The sequence below is a fragment of the Salarias fasciatus genome, chromosome 7 (genome assembly GCF_902148845.1).
Source record: "Salarias fasciatus chromosome 7, fSalaFa1.1, whole genome shotgun sequence".
NCBI lineage: Eukaryota > Metazoa > Chordata > Actinopteri > Blenniiformes > Blenniidae > Salarias > Salarias fasciatus.
The window spans coordinates 2,651,140-2,671,622 of record NC_043751.1 but is presented as its reverse complement, the minus strand read 5'-3'; the positions used below and the strand labels follow the sequence as shown (position 1 = coordinate 2,671,622).

Sequence of the window (20,483 nt, the reverse complement as noted above, 5' to 3'; positions counted from 1 at the left end):
AGGTAAAACAGTACCATGCAGGCCAGAAAACAAATAGATATACAAGATAAAAAACAGTACCATACAGGCTAAAAGGCTTGTTCAAAGAAAAAGGTCTTTAGCTGCTTTTTAAAAGAATCAACATTGTCCAGAGACCTGAGCGAGCAGGGAAGCTCATTCCAAAGACGCGGTGCCACTGCCTTAAATGATCTATCCCCTCGAGTTTTGAAACATGTGCGGGGAACCATTAACAAGTTTTGGTTGGAGGACCTCAAGCAGCGAGTGGAAACATAGGGCTGGATCAGGCCCCTGATGTAGTCCGGTGCCTGCCCGTGTAGAGCCCGAAACGTCAAAACCAAGATTTTAAAATTTATCCTGAATGAAACAGGGAGCCAGTGCAGGTCCTTGAGAATAGGACTTATATGGGCTCTCCTACGAGTGCGGGTCAGGAGCTGTGCAGCGGAATTCTGGACAACTTGAAGGCGCGCCAGTTCTTTTTTGTTGAGACAGGTGAACAGGCTGTTACAATAGTCGAGGCGAGATGAGACAAATGCATGTATAATCAACTCCAACTCTTTGAAGGACACCATTTTGCGAAGTTTAGCTATATTCCGAATTTGGAAAAAGCAGTTTTTCACAAGCTGATTGGTGTGGTGTTCCAAGGACATTCCTTCGTCAAAAATAACACCCAGATTTCTTAGGCTGCCTTTAACTGAACAGTTCAGGTCACCAAGATGGTGTTTTATGGCAGACATGGCGCTGTCTGGGGCAACAATCAGAGTCTCCGTTTTGTCTGAATTCAGCTGCAGACTGTTTTCACTGAGCCACTCTTTAATTTTGGCCAGACATCTCATCAGCGACTTAAGTTTTTCTGGCTCAGATGACTTAAAGGAGCAGTACAGCTGCAGGTCATCGGCGTACAGGTGGTAGGACATGTCACTGAACTGCTGAATCAGCTTGCCAAGAGGGAGGATATACAGCAAGAACAAAATAGGTCCAAGAACAGATCCCTGTGGCACTCCCCACTGAAGCTCCACAGGATCAGACATCACATTGTCAACGGAAACACTGAAAGTTCTACCAAACAGGTATGAGCTAAACCAGTCCAAAACAGGACCTGACAACCCAACCCAGTCCCTCAGTCTGTTGATCAGGATGCCATGGTCGACTGTGTCAAAGGCAGATGATAGGTCTAGTAAAACCAGTACAGTGCATTTGCCAGAGTCCGCAGCCATCATAATGTCACTAGACACTTTCAACAGGGCCGTCTCGGTTGAGTGAGACTCACGAAAACCAGATTGAAATATGTCGTGTATGTTGTGTGTCTTCAGAAAGGAAGCAAGTTGGACACAGACCACCTTCTCCAGGACTTTAGCCAGAAATGGGGTTTTTGATATTGGCCTGAAGCTCTTAACATCTGTAGGGTCCAAGCGTGCTTTCTTTAAATGTGGCTCCACAATGGCATGTTTGAAAGAACGTGGAAACACGCCAGTTGACAGTGACATGTTGAACATTTCTACAGTACAGGCCCCAATCAAATCAAACACGTTCAGGAGGAGTCTAACAGGGAGAACATCAAGACTACTAGAGGATGGTTTCATTTTGTGAATGACAGATAAAATGTCCTCTTGCGTGACGGGCTTGAAAGATGCCCAGCGTTGAGGGGGGGGTCCCAAATGCTGAGGTCCTTGGCATGGGGCCAATGACAAAGGCAAACCATCTTTTATAGCTCTGACCTTCTCAATAAAAAAGTTCAAGAACTCATCACTTCTGATATTACAATGAGCCAAGGTGGCAGGGACAACAGGTGATACAATAGAACTGATCGTATCAAAAAGCACCTTGGGATTCTTTTTGTTGGAGGAAATCAGCTGATGAAAATAGGTCGCCCGAGCCTCCTCTAACTTCTTATTTAAGGAAGCTATGAGGTCCCTTAAATGAAGCCTGTGGACCTCCAGTTTCGTAGATTTCCACAAACGTTCAGTTTGGCGACATGTTCTCCTTAGACTCAAAATTGCATCATTGATCCAGGGACAGGACTGTTTGCGGCACATAATATTAGTTTTAAGTGGTGCTATTTGATCCAGAATAGACCCACAGTGACTGTTAAAACAGTGCATAAAATCATCAATATCAGTGCAGTCATTAAAGAGAGAAGGGTCAAACCTATCACAGAAATGCGTGGCTGTTGCCTCTGTGATAATCCTCCTCTCTGACTTAGATGGAACACGCCTGGACTCAGGTGGGGCACTTAGTTCAAAGAAGACACAGTGATGGTCACTCAAATGCACATCTTCTACACAGACAGTGTCAACATGCAGACCCAAAGAAAAAACAAGGTCCAGAGTGTGACGTTTGGTGTGGGTGGGGCCTGACACATGCTGTTTAAAGTTAAAAGCCTCAGTCATGGATAAAAGTTCAGTTGCTGGGCTGCATGTGTTATCATCAATATGTAAGTTGAAATCACCCATAAGCACAACTCTTTCCAGGCGGATTATTGATGATAAAAAGTCAGAGAAATCCCTTAAAAAGCCCCCAGCAGGGCCCGGAGGGCGATAGATTAAAATACAATAAAACATGTCTGAAGTGCCAACTTTGATCATAAGTGCTTCAAAGGATGAGAAGTGCTCAGTGTTTATAAGACCACAGGTGTACCTGTCCCGGTACACCACGGCCAGACCTCCTCCACGGCGGCAGGGGCGGGGCCTCCCAAGAGTCAGACAGCCCTCAGGACACAGTTCATTTAAATGAATGAACTCATCCTCCTTCTGCCACGTTTCTGTAAGGAAAAAGAATTGGAGTTTTTCCCTGATGAAAAGCTCATTAAGGGAGAAGGCTTTGTTTGCTATCGAGCGTGAATTAAATAATCCGATCTTGCACGATGAGAGGGATGGCGAGTCCGTGCGGCTCGCTGTGCGCAGCGGGATAGGCTGCAGGCATCTCCCACGGTCACGTGACGACCAGCTGGACCGGCGGCAGGACCCACGCTGCTCCGGGGATGTAAACACTGGGAATCGGCGAAAAACCGGCGACCACATAGCGCATTCAGCGGGGATCCAGCGCTGCGGAAAAGGAGCACGGCCATGCAGAGAGGCTGCGAGAGGCGGAAGGACGTCGGCGGCGTCGGTCGTGTCCTGCAGAAGAGGAATCGGGCGCAGCCACCTGTAGCCTCGGTGAAGTCCTCCACGAGCAGCGTGCTTCATTACACGCTTAACCCGGACCTGGACACCGGCTCGGCAGCCTCTTTTCCTCCTCTTTCGATCACGCGGACGGCGACAAAGAGGCAACAGGTAATCCTGCGTGGTGGGAGGGCAAACAAACGGTGGAGGGAATGCCTGCTTGTAGCCGTCCCAGTCACTAAAGAGGCATTCCATAGACTCCTTAACTCTAAGGAGGGAGCTGCGATCATAAGTCCTCACAGCACAGACACAATCGCTGTCCGTCAACGTCGTTATGACAGCGAAAACGACCATAAACAACCCAGGGAGTCGGCACAGGAGCAGGTGAGCAGCCCAAACAGACGCAGGCGCCATCTTGCTTGTGACGTAAGCATTAATTGTTCAAAGGACATCAATATTCCATCCTTATACAGATCTTTAATTTTATTAATGCCTTTATTCATCCAAAGTTGATATTTTTGAGAACAAGGCACACTTTGAATAGAAAATGCATGCTAACAACTCCCATCAGAATGAATGGAGACGCTATGCTAACATTAGCACAACGAACTGAGCACTCACCGATTCCACGGTCTGGATTGCACGTGTGTGCTCTAATCGCACGATTTCGGACACGGTAACCGACGACTCCTATGATATAAGTGCATGGTTAAGTATGGAGCGACCAAACCGACCTGAGCACAGCCCTCTCCTGGCGTCCCCACTGCCTCTCCGTGTCCGACTACTCCCCGGCATGATCCTGCTAATAATAGCCGGCGCTAGGTCACGTGACTGCGTGACGTCGTCGTAAATGAAGCGATCTGATTGGCTAATCGCCAAGCCAAGGGGAACATATCATATGCCGCGGGATTTGAGAGAGAGTGCAGCAGATCTGTAAATGACTGGATGTGGACAAGAGAGAACAACATAATGACTGGCTGTCAGGATTTGACACCTGGGTTACACCTAACCTTGTTATATAGTCATGTTCTCACCAAAAACACCCCAAAGGGGTTTTTTTCCTTCCTGCCTGTGTGTTTGAGCTTTCCTGGTGTTCCTGCTGCTCAGAGAGGCAGCCCCTCCCACCGTGAAAACGCTCTGTTTCTCACGTTCACGTCACACGGTGAAGATGGCTCCCCTGAGCCCCCCCCAGGCCCTCGGCAATCAGCGTTGCCGCTTTTTCTAACTCTGATTACGGAGATAAACTTTAACCATCGTGTGAAAGCAACAGTCAAGCAGGAGCAAGAGTCTGAAGGGTCTGAAGAGTCTGAAGGGTCTGAAGGGTCTGAAGAGTCTGAAGGGTCTGAAGAGTCTGAAGAGTCTGAAGAGTCTGAAGACTCTGGAGGGTCTGAAGGGTCTGAAGAGTCTGAAGAGTCTGGAGGGTCTGAAGAGTCTGGAGGGTTTGAAGAGTCTGAAGGGTCTGAGGAGTCTGGAGGGTCTGAAGAGTCTGGAGGGTCTGAAGCGTCTGGAGGGTCTGAAGGGTCTGGAGGGTCTGAAGAGTCTGGAGGGTCTGAAGAGTCTGAAGGGTCTGAAGAGTCTGGAGGGTCTGAAGGGTCTGGAGGGTCTGAAGGGTCTGGAGGGTCTGAAGAGTCTGAAGGGTCTGAAGAGTCTGAAGACTCTGGAGGGTCTGAAGAGTCTGAAGGGTCTGAAGAGTCTGAAGAGTCTGAAGACTCTGGAGGGTCTGAAGAGTCTGAAGAGTCTGAAGGGTCTGAAGAGTCTGAAGGGTCTGAAGGGTCTGAAGGGTCTGGAGGGTCTGAAGAGTCTGAAGGGTCTGGAGGGTCTGAAGAGTCTGAAGGGTCTGAAGGGTCTGAAGAGTCTGGAGGGTCTGAAGAGTCTGAAGGGTCTGAAGGGTCTGAAGAGTCTGAAGAGTCTGGAGGGTCTGAAGGGTCTGGAGGGTCTGAAGAGTCTGAAGGGTCTGAGGAGTCTGGAGGGTCTGAAGAGTCTGGAGGGTCTGAAGCGTCTGGAGGGTCTGAAGGGTCTGGAGGGTCTGAAGAGTCTGGAGGGTCTGAAGAGTCTGAAGGGTCTGAAGAGTCTGGAGGGTCTGAAGGGTCTGGAGGGTCTGAAGGGTCTGGAGGGTCTGAAGAGTCTGAAGGGTCTGAGGAGTCTGGAGGGTCTGAAGGGTCTGGAGGGTCTGAAGAGTCTGGAGGGTCTGAAGAGTCTGAAGGGTCTGAAGAGTCTGGAGGGTCTGAAGGGTCTGGAGGGTCTGAAGGGTCTGGAGGGTCTGAAGAGTCTGAAGGGTCTGAGGAGTCTGGAGGGTCTGAAGAGTCTGGAGGGTCTGAAGGGTCTGGAGGGTCTGAAGAGTCTGGAGGGTCTGAAGGGTCTGAAGAGTCTGGAGGGTCTGAAGGGTCTGGAGGGTCTGAAGAGTCTGAAGGGTCTGGAGGGTCTGGAGGGTCTGGAGGGTCTGAAGGGTCTGAAGGGTCTGGAGGGTCTGGAGGGTCTGAAGAGTCTGAAGGGTCTGAAGGGTCTGGAGGGTCTGAAGGGTCTGAAGAGTCTGAAGGGTCTGAAGGGTCTGGAGGGTCTGGAGGGTCTGAAGAGTCTGAAGGGTCTGAAGGGTCTGAAGAGTCTGGAGGGTCTGAAGAGTCTGGAGGGTCTGGAGGGTCTGAAGGGTCTGAAGGGTCTGCGCTTGGTGAGTTTCTCACAGGAAAAGACGTTTTTGCGTGTCTTTGCGTGTAAAGAAGCTAAAGCTAAAGAGCTAAAGCTAGCTAGCGTATTTGTTTTGAAGCTCTGATTGGTTGAAGTAGCTGTCAGTCAAAGTCCACAGGGGGAGAGGCGGGATTTTCAGTGAAACAGAGCGTTTTCTCTTCCGGGTTTCAGAATTAGCCCCAGAAAATGTTTTATTTCACACAAAATGACTTTTCCTTAGCGCCAAAAATAAACTATTACCATGTTAATGCCAATAATAGGGTTTGGACGAGCTAAAAAAGCAGGATACAGCCCCTTTAAGGTTTGGTACTGCAAGCCCGCCACGATCATAAGGCAAATATAAAAGTGACAGCTGCAATCGTGGACGCTTATCACTCCATATAAATTTGGTGAGGTTTTTTGATACAGAGGAAAAGAAGGATACCGGGAGATGTATGGGGATAGATTGAAAGAGATAGAGGAATTTTGGGAGAATAGACATTTTAATAATGTTAACTCGACCTATAAGTGAAACTGGCATCCCCCTCCACCTCTGCAGAGAGTCCTGTGTTTTTTGAAGTAGTGGGTCATAATTTACTGGGACTGTCTGATTCATATCAGGAACGATTTTTATCCCTAGGCAAGTGAAGCCCTCATAAGTGCATGTACACTGTGTTTGAATTGGTGGATTATTTTTATTCAGCAGTAGTAAAGAACTTCTCTTTTGATCAACTTTATATCCTGAAAATACTCCAAAAGTTTTCAGTATTTTATTCACAGCTGGAATTGATTTCTCCAGATTAGTTAAATAAAGAACAATATCATCAGCAAAAAGGGATAACCGATGTTCACCCTCTCCCACCTCAATACCTGCTCTTTCTGGAGGTTTGCATATAGCCATCGCAAGAGGTTCTATGGCAAAAAGGAATAGGAGGGGGCTTGAAGGGCAGCCTTGCCTTGTCGACCTACAAAGGTCTGTAGGTTTTGACAACTGGCTGTTTGTTACAGCTGTGGCGACTGGTTTTGTGTATAGTAGTTGAATCCATTTCAGATACATTTCTGGGCCCTGAGGGCCTCTCTGGCCTGCTTCTGGCCTTCGTAGGGGTCAGAGGTCATATATGCATGAACACTGTCACTATAACTATTACATTTACTTGATCACGCTGATCTTTGATCTTTAATCACTCTTCACACTCTACTGGTGAAATTAGCTGAATTGTTTTCCTGTGGTGGGCTAGACTAATAGTGATCTGTTGTAGGGAAGGGGAAAAAAGCAAGATGCCCTTTGTCATACCCTTGTAGTAGTAGCTGATTGTGTAGTGTTTAATTTAAAAAAACAACTAGAATTTGGCACTCAGAGAGGCAGACCTCCGCCACAGCTGAAATCAGTCACCTTCAACATAAGAACACCATAAGAACACCATAAGAACACCATAAGAACACCTTAAGAACACCTTAAGAACACCTTAAGAACACCATAAGAACACCATAAGAACACCTTAGGAACACCTTAAGAACACCATAAGAACACCATAAGAACACCATAAGAACACCATAAGAACACCATAAGAACACCTTAAGAACACCTTAAGAACACCATAAAGCAACATTGTGATCGGAGTGGAGCGCTGCGGCGTGCCGTGCCTCTCTCACCCTCTCTCCCTGTGTGTGTGTGTGTGTGTGTGTGTGTGTGTGTGTGTGTGTGTGTGTGTGTGTGTGTGTGTGTGTGTTTATCTGAAAAGGAAAACCGAAAAGCAGCATAATTGATGTTATTTTACTTCATTTATTTTGAAAATTGACCGGATTCTGTCGTATTTTCCGTTCCCGACTTCCTGTGTGGTGCGATCTGCTCTGTAGGAAAAAAAAAGGGTGCATGACAGCAAAAAGCAGTAAAGCATTAAGTCGGGATTCTCAGGTTCCCACATCCTGGCCGGACGTCTCGGGCAGCAACAGGAAATGAAATGAACTCAAATCAAGGCCATTGAAAGGCAGTGAGAGGAAGCAGACACAGTTTGACTTAGCAGTACATGTTTGGTCAAAGTGTACATTTTTTTGCTGCTTTCCACCCCTCCCTTTGGAAAACACAAGTTTTTACAACTTTGGCTCAAAAAAACCTCAGAAGTGGGCTGAAAGGGTGGAATCCTCCCGGTAGGGCTCCTGTGTGAACCATGCTGAAGATCACATGATGAGAAGTCCTACTGAGGCACAGCGCTCGGGGGAAAGGCTTGAGAGAACGTCACTCATCCTCTAATGTCCCGAATATGCTCCATCATGGTGGAAAGGGTTGGGTTGCCTCCAGAAAGCTGGCGTCGGTCTGACTGACTGGCTCTTTCTTATGTGCCACCCGGTCTTTCACAGGAAGGAAAAACCATGTTTGAACAGGAGCTGTACCACAACTTCTTGATCAGCAGCTCCAGGCCGTACTTCATCACGTTCACAGGAGACGTAAGTCCTCTCTCCGCTCGCCTGCTTCTAACTCCGACTGCAGACCTTGTGTCCGTCCACCGTTCTGAATGATGTGCTGGTTCTGTCCTGCAGAGCTGTCAGATCGGTCTGAACTTTGCCAGTGAGGAAGAGGCCAAACGGTTCAGAGCGGCCATCAACGACCTGCTCAATCGACGGCAGCGGAAAACAGGTGAGCTTGGTCCGAGCTGTTGAGTCATCCTCAGAGAGCGCTGTCCTCTTCTACTAACCCAGCCTGGTTCTGGACCCACACCGGTCCTCCTGCTCTCTTCTCACCCATCAGCGAGAGGAGTGCTCAGCACAGCCCCCCGATAGCGAGGGGGCCTATCAGCAGGGTTCGTCATGCTAGCTGTGAACGCTGGTATTGTCCCGGTCTGCAAACCACTGCAGTGAGTGTTTGGTTCCCGTAGGCTGAGGAGGTCTTGTGCCCGTCCACTGGAGCTGCAGCGCTTCCAGCCGTCATGGAGTAGACTGACATTTGAAAACAGCTCTGCTGACATGGAGAGGTGTTGTCTGGCTCATTTTCACCACAGAACGCCCATCTGGTAAACCAAAAGACAGCAGCGTGAAGGCTGTCTCCCAAAACTATAAATGCACCACCGCATCCGGACCGAGGTCAGCTCAGAACAAAGAAGCCCAGCTCAGGGTTCGGCTCCGGAGGTCTGTTCCACCTGGCGAAGCCAGAGGGCGGGGGGGTCTCTCAGCTCCACCTGACCCCTCCCTCGCTCTGGGCCAGCTTCTGCCAAGTCTTCTGTGATTTTCCAGCAGGTGTGTGTGGATCTGCGGCAGATCCTGTGGATTCCCCGCCACATGCATCAGTATGGATGATTCCTTTTTATTGTCATCCATGCACATGATGTATGGATGTATTTTGCACTACTAGTTGCTCTTGAGCTAACATCGGTCCCACAGGGGCTGAATTCAGGAGACTTCAGGAAAAGTTTGACTTGCTGTATGTCTCTAGTCTGTAATGTGATAAATACATTACTTATCGATGATTGGCTGGAACAGCATTACTCCTGCAACAACACATCATCAGCAGGGTAAAGCTAACCTGTCTCACGACGGTCTAAACCAGCTCCTGTTCCCTGTTACTGGAGAACAATCCACCGCCTGGTGAATGCTGCTTCACAATGACAGGAAGAGCCGACATCGAAGGATCTAAAAGCCACGTTGCTATGAATGCTGGGCCGCCACGAGCCAGTTCTCCCTGTGATTATCACATGATAAATAGACATACCCTCCATAAGAACCCACCTTTATTTTGACTACTGAACGGACAAACATCCACTACCAATCCCAATGTAATCAATATCTGCTTGCAGCATTTATTATATGTATGTCACTTTGAACAAAATTACTAGATATAAGTTCAAACGTATGCATGTTTCTCAAATATAAAACCAAACATGAGGCATCAAGACTGTCCAGCTTTTCTCACGCCACTGGGAGCGATTGTAGCACTGGTTCTGCTCTGTGGTGGTACAGCAGCTCTGGATCAGCTGGGGCCCCGGTGTGCCATGAAGACAACCTCTTCCTCAGAATCCAGGTTCTCTGTGGCCAGCATCAGGAGCCGGTCGGTCGGGAGAGTCGGTCGGTCGGGAGAGTCGGTCGGTCGGGAGAGTCGGACACTGGAGAACGGAGAAAGACACTCCGTCTGGAGGGACGAGACGGTCTGCGACAGGAGTGAAAGTGTCTAATCACTCAGGCACCGCCCCGCGATTCAGAAACAGAAAAAAAGGCTAACTAAACTCTGATGCTAAAAGGTAACAGACTGACAATGTATGAGCTTCATTTACTATAAATACTCTGTAATAAAGGAGCAGAGAAACAGTCTGGAGCAACAGAAAAGCTCCCCGAGGACAAGTGGATCAGTGCTCAAGCATTTAACACACCACTGAGCCAAATGTTGAGTACTCGATTACTCGAAGAAATAATCAACAGAGTACTCCATTCCAAAAATACTCGATAGTTGCAGCTGTGGTAAATACCTTCATCAGAATGTATTAGGCATGTTCCAATTCCTGTTATGTTCTTGTACCCTTGATGAATAATAAGAAATGAAAGTACCAATTCCCTTGTTGACTTATTTAATGTGATCAAACTACTGTCAGAGGTGTAAACAGCACCGGGCGCCTCCTTCCATCACCTGGAATTAATGGTGTGTATACGGCTAAATGCAGGAAAAGCTGGATGGGACACACCGTAACAGTGGCATCCGTCTGTTCCTCTGGTTTTCATTGGTCATTATGTGTAGAAGTACTTTGGTATTTTTGGCTAGCACATTGCGAAATGCCTCAAGGCCTCTGGGTTCATTTAAAGGAGGGGTATTACGTGTTTTTTAGCCCTTTAGCATCAATCTACAGCACACTCAAGCAACAGCTTTGGCCAAAGCTGCTGAAAGCTGCATGTGTCAAAAACAGCTTCAATCAAATGTTCCTCTGCATCAGGCTGCCTCAAACCCCTGGAAATGAGTCCCTGTCTCTTTAAGAAGCTCCTCAGCTTAGAGACACGCCCCCTCAGAGTGTCCATCTCGGTGATTTGCGGTGTATTTCCCCGCCCCTCAGAGGGGTGGGGGAGCGAGCTGTGCAGGACGAACTGCACAGACTACGTCAGAGCTGGGGCGGAGCTGTGCATTATGGGCGGAGCTGTGCATTATGGGCGGAGCTGTGCAGCACCGAGCGTTTCAGCCTCAGCATGGCTGCCAGGGGAGATTCAGGGATTGCTCAAATATGCATGAATGGTTCAGGAAACAACTCCATGCGTCTTTTTAACGGGGAAATGACTCTATAGCTTTATACAAAGCTCAAAACAGTCTGGTTTGATACTATAATATAATATTAGCATAAAGCAATATAAAGATTTATTTATGAGCCCCGCCTTCGTCTCATAGACCCCCATGTTATCCGAAAAAGCGCCGGTCAGCGTCAGCCAATAGACTTCGAGCTTCCGCCTCCTGGCGCTGTCAATCAACATGTGGAGCAGCCAGAGAGCACGGCCGCTCGCCCAGCAGAGGAGAGTTAGCTCTGCAGCAGATATATCCACTGTCTGCTGAACATCCACCGTAAACAGCTCAACACGGAGGATGCTGCAGGACTCAGAGGCTCTCGTTTTCACTCGACAGATAATTTGCATGCATAATCAAAGGGGCGTGGCTTGGTCACTCATAAAAGCAGAGGGAGGGGGAACCTCCAGACCTTGGATTAAAAAACCTCTCTCTTTCAAAACTCCGGACACGAGCTTTAAAGAAAAGTACTGAAAGGAACTGGCGGAAGTATTTTTCAGTGATATTCATGCTCTTGGTGAGCTATGGCGTGTCTTATCTACATGGAAATTACAGAAACACTAATTGGTAAAATTCATGCGTAAATCCGCAACAACAGAAGAAGAAAGCTACCGAGGTGAAAATGCTGTCACATTTTTTAAAACTCAGAGTGACCCTAGAAACATTTTAATAGCACTTAGGTTTATTGATCCCCGATGGTACCACTGGATGACAGCTCATGGACCCTAGGGCTGCTGTAGTGCAGACGGACACAAAGCATTGTGGGTATTGCAGTTGATGTTCTGCGTAGCAGACAGCTGATTCCTCTGTAGGCTTGGTTCTCTTATTATGAAGTGGTTAGATGGCTCAGAAGAAGTGAAGACAGAACGCTTCATGTGTAGAACTGTTCTGCATGGTAGCCATGAGGATGAAGAACCCCGGCTGGGTTCTAGTGGTAACAGTCAGTGTTCTTAGCTCCGCCCTCCACTTCCTGGAGTGTTGGCTGCAGCATTTGGAGAATAGACTTGACCGGATCGCCGGCTTGTCCCCAGTGTCAGCCGGCTGAACCGCCGCCAGTGGAGAAACAGCCGTTGATATTGTGGCTTTCACTGAGTGGTCCTGCTGCCTGACGGAGGAGCTGAACGGTGCAGCGCGGTGTTTACGCCTGCATTCCAGCGGCTCGCACACACCTCCCTGATCCTTTACTGCATCCTCAGCCTCCGTTTTCTTCCTCCTCATCTTTAATTAACCCATTCACTGCTCTCTACTCCATTGTCTCTTCCTCTCGCTGTACCAGGCTAACATTGGGAAAAGTGTCTGTGGCGTGAGGGCGTGACGTCTTGGTGAGGGGGCGTGGCCTTCTGGTGGTGGGTGAGGTCTCCCAGTGAGGGGCGTGGTCTCTTGGCGTTGGAGTGTGGCCTCCCGGTGAAGGGGCGTGGCCTCTGAGTGCGCAGCTCGTGCTGAGGGTATGAAGTGTCCAGACTGAAGTGAACTCTGACACCAAAGCGCTCTTTGTCCTTTGTTCAGGACGATGAATGAGCCTTTATCTGACTTCTGAGAAAATCATGAAAAAAGCTGCTGAACTACGGACTACATTTTCACTGTTCTGATCTTTTTTTTCTTATAGATTGATCGATTAGTTTTCAAAAAATGATCAAGGAACATAAATATCCTGCAATCATGTCTGTGAACATTTAGTGATAAAAGCTCAAATTGAACTGATTCAATCCAAAGCAAACATTAGCCTGGTGTAGCTGGAATTAGCATGGATTACATGAGCTGCTGGGATTAGTATTTTACACTTCTCATTTTTTTAGGGAGACATGCTTGAAGAATTGGTTAAAAACGTGGACAGTTACTCAGACTGTTCAGTCTCTACGCTGAATGTTCAGTCTTGATGCTGAGAGGGGGCTGTTCCCCGTCCGGGGGGGGGCCGGGGGCCGTGCTCCGTCCGGGAGGGGGCCGTGCTCCGTCCGGGAGGGGGCCGTGCTCCGTCCGGGAGGGGGCCGTGCTCCGTCGGGGAGGGGGCTGTTCCCCGTCCGGGGGGGGGGCCGGGGGCCGTGCTCCGTCCGGGAGGGGGCCGTGCTCCGTCGGGGAGGGGGCCGTGCTCCGTCAGGGAGGGGGCTGTTCCCCGTCCGGGAGGGGGCCGTTCCCCGTCCGGGAGGGGGCCGTGCTCCGTCCGGGAGGGGGCCGTGCTCCGTCCGGGAGGGGGCCGTGCTCCGTCGGGGAGGGGGCCGTGCTCCGTCGGGGAGGGGGCCGTGCTCCGTCCGGGAGGGGGCCGTGCTCCGTCCGGGAGGGGGCTGTGCTCCGTCGGGGAGGGGGCCGTGCTCCGTCGGGGAGGGGGCTGTTCCCCGTCCGGGAGGGGGCCGTGCTCCGTCGGGGAGGGGGCTGTTCCCCGTCCGGGAGGGGGCCGTGCTCCGTCGGGGAGGGGGCTGTTCCCCGTCTGGGAGGGGGCAGGGCCCCGTCGGGGAGGGGGTCGTGCTCCGTCGGGGAGGGGGCAGGGCCCCGTCAGTCCTGCCAGCTGTTGGTCATGAAAGGCCACATGTGTTGAGCAGCAGCAGCGGTCGTCCCGAGCTGGGGAGTCTCATGTGGAGGTTGTTGTCTGGGTCCGAGTGGATTCTTGCTTTGGCTGTTTCTTCCTTCCTTCTTCTGCCGCCCCTCGTCGTCGCCCCCCACCAGCCTGGAGGACCGCTCTGCTTTGAGTCCTTGTCGTCTTCTCGTCTCTGTCCATGGGGGACAGCCGGGCCAGCTTCCACATCACCCTGCTGTCTCCTCTCACTTCCTGTTAACCCCACTTCCAAACCCTTCCTGTAACTGCGCGCCTTCTCCTTCCCTCATAACTGCACCAAGCTGCTGTTTCAGGTATTGTGAATTGACTTAAAAGCATATTTGACTCTGAATCCTAAATTCTGGCCGTTTCTTTTTCCAGAGAAAAGAGGTGACCCTAAAAATGGTATGTTGAATTCTTCATTTTTCTCTTTAAAAAGCTTGAAGGATTCTGTCCACTTGCACACAGGGCTACAAGGAGATCTGCTGGGCACATTTGCAGGTTTTTTCTGTTCCTAAATTCAACAGTAATGGCTTTAAAGGATTTACTAGAACAAACACTGCAGCGTCAGGATTCCTTCCTCCAGCTGAACCAGGCCTGTAATTTGACACCAGCTTCTGTGTTCTGTCAGGTGTTGGTTCAGTACAGCGTCATTTGAACGTTGCTACGGTGATTAGGAGGGGTGTAACGATATGCTGAAGTCATGAAACGAACCAGTTGCTTGTATGCTTCAGGTTGAGTTCAGGTTCAGGCTCTGTCTTCACCGTCCTGCCATCCCTGCTTCCTCATGAGGGCTGGAAGCTCTGTGTGGACGCCACTGGAGGAGAGACGTGATTACAGCCGCTCAGAACGTCAGATCCAGATGTTCCTCCTGCACCGCAGCCGCTGACGGGCCTCCTCCGTGTCGACGGCGAGCTTTCCGGTAGCAGATCGGCCGAGTCAGCGGCGAGCTAATCTGGCCAGCAGGACGCCCGGCGGGCCATATGTAGACCACACGCTCTCTGTTGTAGTTGCCTTTAGCACTAATCTGTAATCCCTGTGTTCACTGTTCTCCCCGTCTCGCCGCAGTCAGTCCTGATACGATGCGCTCGGCCAGGAAAAAGTCTTGGAGATCCAGTTAAAGTTCAGTTCGTCGCACGCTGCTTTAGCAGCAGTCTTCTTACACGCTGTTACATACTTATTACTCTGATACACACCTGTAAGCTCCTAGACATGAACCACATGACCAACACACAGACCGAAGCTCTGTTGGAGGATTCAGGATTTAGTTGAGTTTACTCATCAACAGCATCAAACCTGCCAACTCACCCAGAATATCAAGCTTTGTGGAATTTAAACTGAAGCAGAATGGCTGCTGATCGTAAATTCCTCCTTGGTCGACTTGTGTTAAAGCTATCAGGACAGTTTCTATGAGACAGACAGTGGTTCAGGTCTTCAGATGACCTGAATCTGATACCAGAGGCAGCAGAGCCTGGTGAGCGCCCCCTGTCCACCACTGCTCTGTTAAAAAGCCTGGTGACTGTGGGGACAAAGGACGTCCTGTGGCGCTCAGTCCTCCAGCGCAGCGCCGTGAGCCGCCCGCCGTGGCTGCTGTCTTGACCATCAGGGTGTGGTGGAGGGGTTGGTGGTGTTACCCAGAATGTCGGTGATTCGCACCGTCCTCTCCACCACGGCCCCCAGTGAGACCAGCCCCCCCATGTTCAACATTGCATCGCAGACATTGAAGGACTTGAGGAGGAGGAAGGAGGACGGACCTCAAGATAAGGGGACCTGCTGTGGTCCTTCCTGCAGACGGATCAGTGTTCATCGGCCAGTCAAGCTTGCAGTCCTACAGGTGGACCCCCATGTCCACTTGAGACTGCCCCAATCTCCATGTCCACCTGCAGGACTGCCCCGCCCCCATGTCCACCTGCAGGACTGCCCCGCCCCCATGTCCACCTGCAGGACTGCCCCGCCCCCATGTCCACCTGCAGGACTGCCCCGCCCCCATGTCCACCTGTAGGACTGCCCCGCCCCCATGTCCACCTGTAGGACTGCCCCGCCCCCATGTCCACCTGTAGGACTGCCCCGCCCCCATGTCCACCTGTAGGACTGCCCCGCCCCCATGTCCACCTGTAGGACTGCCCTGTCTCCATGTCCACCTGTAGGACTGCCCTGTCTCCATGTCCACCTGTAGGACTGCCCCGCCCCCATGTCCACCTGTAGGACTGCCCTGTCTCCATGTCCACCTGTAGGACTGCCCCGCCCCCATGTCCACCTTTAGGACTGCCCCGCCCCCATGTCCACCTGTAGGACTGCCCCGCCCCCATGTCCACCTGTAGGACTGCCCCGCCCCCATGTCCACCTGTAGGACTGCCCCGCCCCCATGTCCACCTGTAGGACTGCCCTGTCTCCATGTCCACCTGCAGGACTGCCCCGCCCCCATGTCCACCTGCAGGACTGCCCCGCCCCCATGTCCACCTGTAGGACTGCCCTGTCTCCATGTCCACCTGTAGGACTGCTCCGCCCCCATGTCCACCTGTAGGACTGCCCTGTCTCCATGTCCACCTGTAGGACTGCCTTGTCTCCATGTCCACCTGTAGGACTGCCCCGCCCCCATGTCCACCTGTAGAACTGCCCTGTCTCCATGTCCACCTGTAGGACTGCCCTGTCTCCATGTCCACCTGTAGGACTGCCCTGTCTCCATGTCCACCTGTAGGACTGCCCTGTCTCCATGTCCACCTGTAGGACTGCCCTGTCTCCATGTCCACCTGTAGGACTGCTCCATCCGACCAGACAGTGTCTAGTGCCTGTGGGGTCAGTGGGGTAAGCTGCCTCGGCCTCGTCCTTCGGAGACGGCAGGTTTGAGCCCAGCTGGGTCGTCTGGTTGCAGAAATCCAGCACTGGTAGAGGAATGTGGGGGACACGGGGGATTTGACGTGGGATTAGCATCGGATTAGTGCTTATGTGATGTTTCTGTGGTTCATGCAGATTACCAGGAATTCCAGGGTTGAAAATCTGGAGTCAAACTGGACGTCCGTCCATGTCTCTCACCAAATGACAACATTGCTCATTAGTAGCCCGACAGCTTGTTCACACCAGACAGCCTCTTGTGCTGAAGGGCAGACATGTGAGCGCGGAGCGGCTGCTTCCAGCAGGACCTCCAGGTGGAACCTCGCGCCAGTCATTGCTGGCAGAGTTCCTTCAGGGAACTGGTTCAGTTCAGTTCCAGTTTATTTATAAGGCACTGTTAAAAACAACAAAGTTGACCAAAGTGCCATACAGAGATAAAATTAAAAAACAAAAACAAAGAAAATATATATAAATATATACATATTTATAATGAAGTGGCACATCAGCCCATTGTTAACAGTAAAAATCAAAACATCAAACTAGTCAAAAGCCAAACAGTACAAATGTGTCTTCAGACGAGACTTAAAAATAGGAAGCGACTCAGACTGTCTAATGTCCAGAGGCAGATCATTCCACAGTCTGGGACCAGCCACAGAAAAGGCTCGGTCTCCTCTCAGTTTGCGCTTTGTCTTTGGAACCACAAGCAGAAGCTGATCTGTGGAGCTCAGAGAGCGTGTAGGGGAGTACCTCACCAACAGGTCAGACAGGTAACGAGGGGCCAGGCCATTTAGGCATTTAAAAACAAAAGAACTTTAAAATCAATCCGATATTGGACAGGGAGCCAGTGAAGGGAAGACAGAATAGGAGAAACATGGTCGTACTTCCTAGATCGGGTTAAAAGACGCGCTGCAGCGTTCTGAAGCAGCTGCAGCCGTGCGAGCGAGGCCTGGCTGATCCCACAGTACAGGGCATTACAATAGTCGAGCCGTGTGGTGACAAATGCATGAATTAAAATCTCAAAATGATGCCTTGAAAGTGAAGACCTTATTTTAGCTAGTTGTCTCAAATGGAAAAAACTGGATTTCACCACAGCACTAATTTGATTATCCAATTTGAGAAACTGATCCATTTTCACACCAAGATTAGAGACAGTAGGTTTAACAAACTGTGACAAGGATCCAAGGTTCACTGAAACAGCGTCACCAATATTGCTCGGCCCAACAAGGAGAACCTCTGTTTTTTTATCATTGAAATGCAAGAAATTGGCCGACATCCACATTTTAATTTCATCAATGCATTTTAACAGTTCAGTTAAAGCTAAAGCTATCATGACGTTTCAGGGGAAAATAAATTTGGCTGTCGTCAGCATAAAGGTGAAAAGACACACCAAACCTACGAAAAATAGACCCAAGCGGCAACAAATACAGTGAAAAAAGGAGTGGTCCAAGGATCGAACCTTGTGGCACACCACAATTCAGGGGAACCGAGGACGAGGTAAAATCACCCATTCTGACACAAAAAGTTCTGTCAGTTAAATAGGAACGAAACCATTCCAAAGCAGACCCGCGAATGCCCACTGTGTTTTCAAGCCGGCACAGGAGGATTTCGTGATCCACTGTGTCGAAAGCAGCGGTCAAGTCTAACAGAACCAGTGCAACAGTATGACCAGAGTCAGTGTACATCAAAATATCATTAAAAACTCCAAGTAGAGCTGACTCCGTGCTGTGGAGATTTTTAAAACCAGACTGAAAAACTTCAGGGATCTCATGCTCATCCAGAAATGCTTTCAATTGACAAAATACATTTTTTTCCAGAATCTTAGACAGCAATGGAAGCTTGGAAATTGGACGGAAGTTGGACGGATCAGTGTTATCAAGGGCAGGGCCCAGTGACCCACTGTCCCCTGAACAGTCAGAACCATACTGAAACATGCAGACAGGACGAGCACCTTTCAACGACTCCCACTCAAAGCACAACTGAAACAAGAAGCTGGAACTGTTCTTGTAACTGACCTAGAATCACCTTTATTAATCAGTACAGGTGTGTTTTTCTGTTACCATCATCATCAGGTTTTAGTGATGGTGTGTAAAGGTGCCTCAGACTAGAGAACACCTTTCAGGATCTCCAGGGTCTGAATCCAGTCAGGCTGAAGAGGACGTAATCTGGGAACTATGAAGGGAACCATCGTTTTGACTGGATACGCGAGGCCGTGGCGCCATAGCTGATCAACAGATAAAAGAAAGCACCAAAGCAAAGAAAGCAGGGTTGAAGATTTCCTCCCAGGAGGAATGGGACCAGAACAGTCCCAGGAGTGTCTCCTCCCTGGAGGAACGGGACCAGAACAGTCCCAGGAGTGTCTCCTCCCTGGAGGAACGGGACCAGAACAGTCCCAGGAGTGTCTCCTCCCTGGAGGAACGGGACCAGAAGAGTCCCAGGAGTGTCTCCTCCCTGGAGGAACGGGACCAGAACAGTCCCAGGAGTGTCTCCTCCCTGGAGGAACGGGACCAGAACAGTCCCAGGAGTGTCTCCTCCCTGGAGGAATGGGACCAGAACAGTCCCAGGAGTGTCTCCTCCCTGGAGGAACGGGACCAGAACAGTCCCAGGAGTGTCTCCTCCCTGGAGGAACGGGACCAGAACAGTCCCAGGAGTGTCTCCTCCCTGGAGGAATGGGACCAGAACAGTCCCAGGAGTGTCTTCTCCCTGGAGGAACGGGACCAGAACAGTCCCAGGAGTGTCTCCTCCCTGGAGGAACGGGACCAGAACAGTCCCAGGAGTGTTGAGGCTGCATCTCAGGACTGAGTCTTGACTCTCTGGCTCTCAGGTCGCAGTTTCACAGTTTGTGGCTTCAACATGGCCGACGGCCCGATTCCCGTCATGCGGAGATGATCTGGTTTCTGAAGCAGAAGGGGAGACGGCAGAGGACCACCTTCTGTCTGATGTCCACATCATTGATCTGCGGTCCGTCCTCTGCTGCTGCTCTCAAACGTCACATCTTCATTAAATAAAGTTCAGTGTCAGCGGCACGGCGCAGTAAGACCACCTGTAGGACGGCCTTATGATGGTCTCAGATTGTCCTCGCTGTGTCACCGTCCTGATCAGACTCATTGATCAAGGTGTTAAATCCCCTGGACCTGCGGCTGGATCATGTGATCGCGGCCTGCAGAGGATTCTGATCCCTGACGCTCCATCATCACCGCGTCCTCAGAGTGGTGATCGGCCTGTCTTCTAGTGTTGGACGTCTCTGTCTCTGCTGCAGAGTGGACATGTGGACATGCAGTGCTGGGTGGTGGTTCTGTGAAGCCTGAGGCGTGTCCTCCATGTGGACACGGTCCCGGTCCTCATGGCCGGCTGTCTGTCTCTCCGGTCCAGGTCCGGCTCTGCACATGGCCACCGTGGACATCAAGAACCCCGAAATCAACAACGTGCGCTTCCACAACTCGCACGGCCCCCAGCAGCCGTACCAGCTCAACAACATGCTGAGCCACGGCCTGCAGCGCGGCAAGAAGGCCAAGGCCAAGAAGAAGAAGCTGACCAAGGCCGACATCGGCACGCCCAGCAACTTCCAGTGAGTGGCCCCGCCCACACTGCAGAGCTCCGCCCCCCCGCCCCGCAGAGCTCCGCCTCAGAGCTACGCCCCTCAGAGCTACACCTCACACACCAAAACACACTCCAGCTCCACCCCTCAGAGCTACACCTCAGAGCTACGCCCCTCAGAGCTACACCTCAGAGCTACACCCCAGAGCTACACCCCTCAGGGCTACACTCCTCAGAGCTACACCCCTCAGAGCTACACCTCAGAGCTACACCCCTCAGAGCTACACCCCTCAGAGCTACACTCCTCAGAGCTACACCTCAGAGCTACACCCCTCAGAGCTACACTCCTCAGAGCTACACCTCAGAGCTACACCCCTCAGAGCTACACCCCTCAGAGCTACACCCCTCAGAGCTACACCTCAGAGCTACACCCCTCAGGGCTACACTCCTCAGAGCTACACCCCTCAGGGCTACACTCCTCAGAGCTACACCTCAGATCTACACCCCTCAGGGCTACACTCCTCAGAGCTACACCTCAGAGCTACACCCCTCAGAGCTACACCCCTCAGGGCTACACCCCTCA

General features: G+C 50.8%; 1 protein-coding gene across 2 annotated transcripts in view; it reads left to right on the top strand.

Annotated features, from left to right (window-relative positions):
- LOC115392151 (neural Wiskott-Aldrich syndrome protein-like) overlaps positions 1 to 20,483 on the top strand; it is a 44,495-nt gene that overhangs the window by 11,241 nt on the left and 12,771 nt on the right. The window contains exons 3-6 of one of the 2 annotated variants that reach the window (XM_030096681.1): positions 8,118 to 8,204; positions 8,298 to 8,394; positions 13,916 to 13,939; positions 19,736 to 19,931. In XM_030096681.1, the coding sequence (XP_029952541.1) occupies positions 8,118 to 8,204; positions 8,298 to 8,394; positions 13,916 to 13,939; positions 19,736 to 19,931 (404 nt within the window). The remainder of the gene's footprint in view (positions 1 to 8,117; positions 8,205 to 8,297; positions 8,395 to 13,915; positions 13,940 to 19,735; positions 19,932 to 20,483) is intronic. The other variant, XM_030096682.1, reaches the window with a different exon arrangement.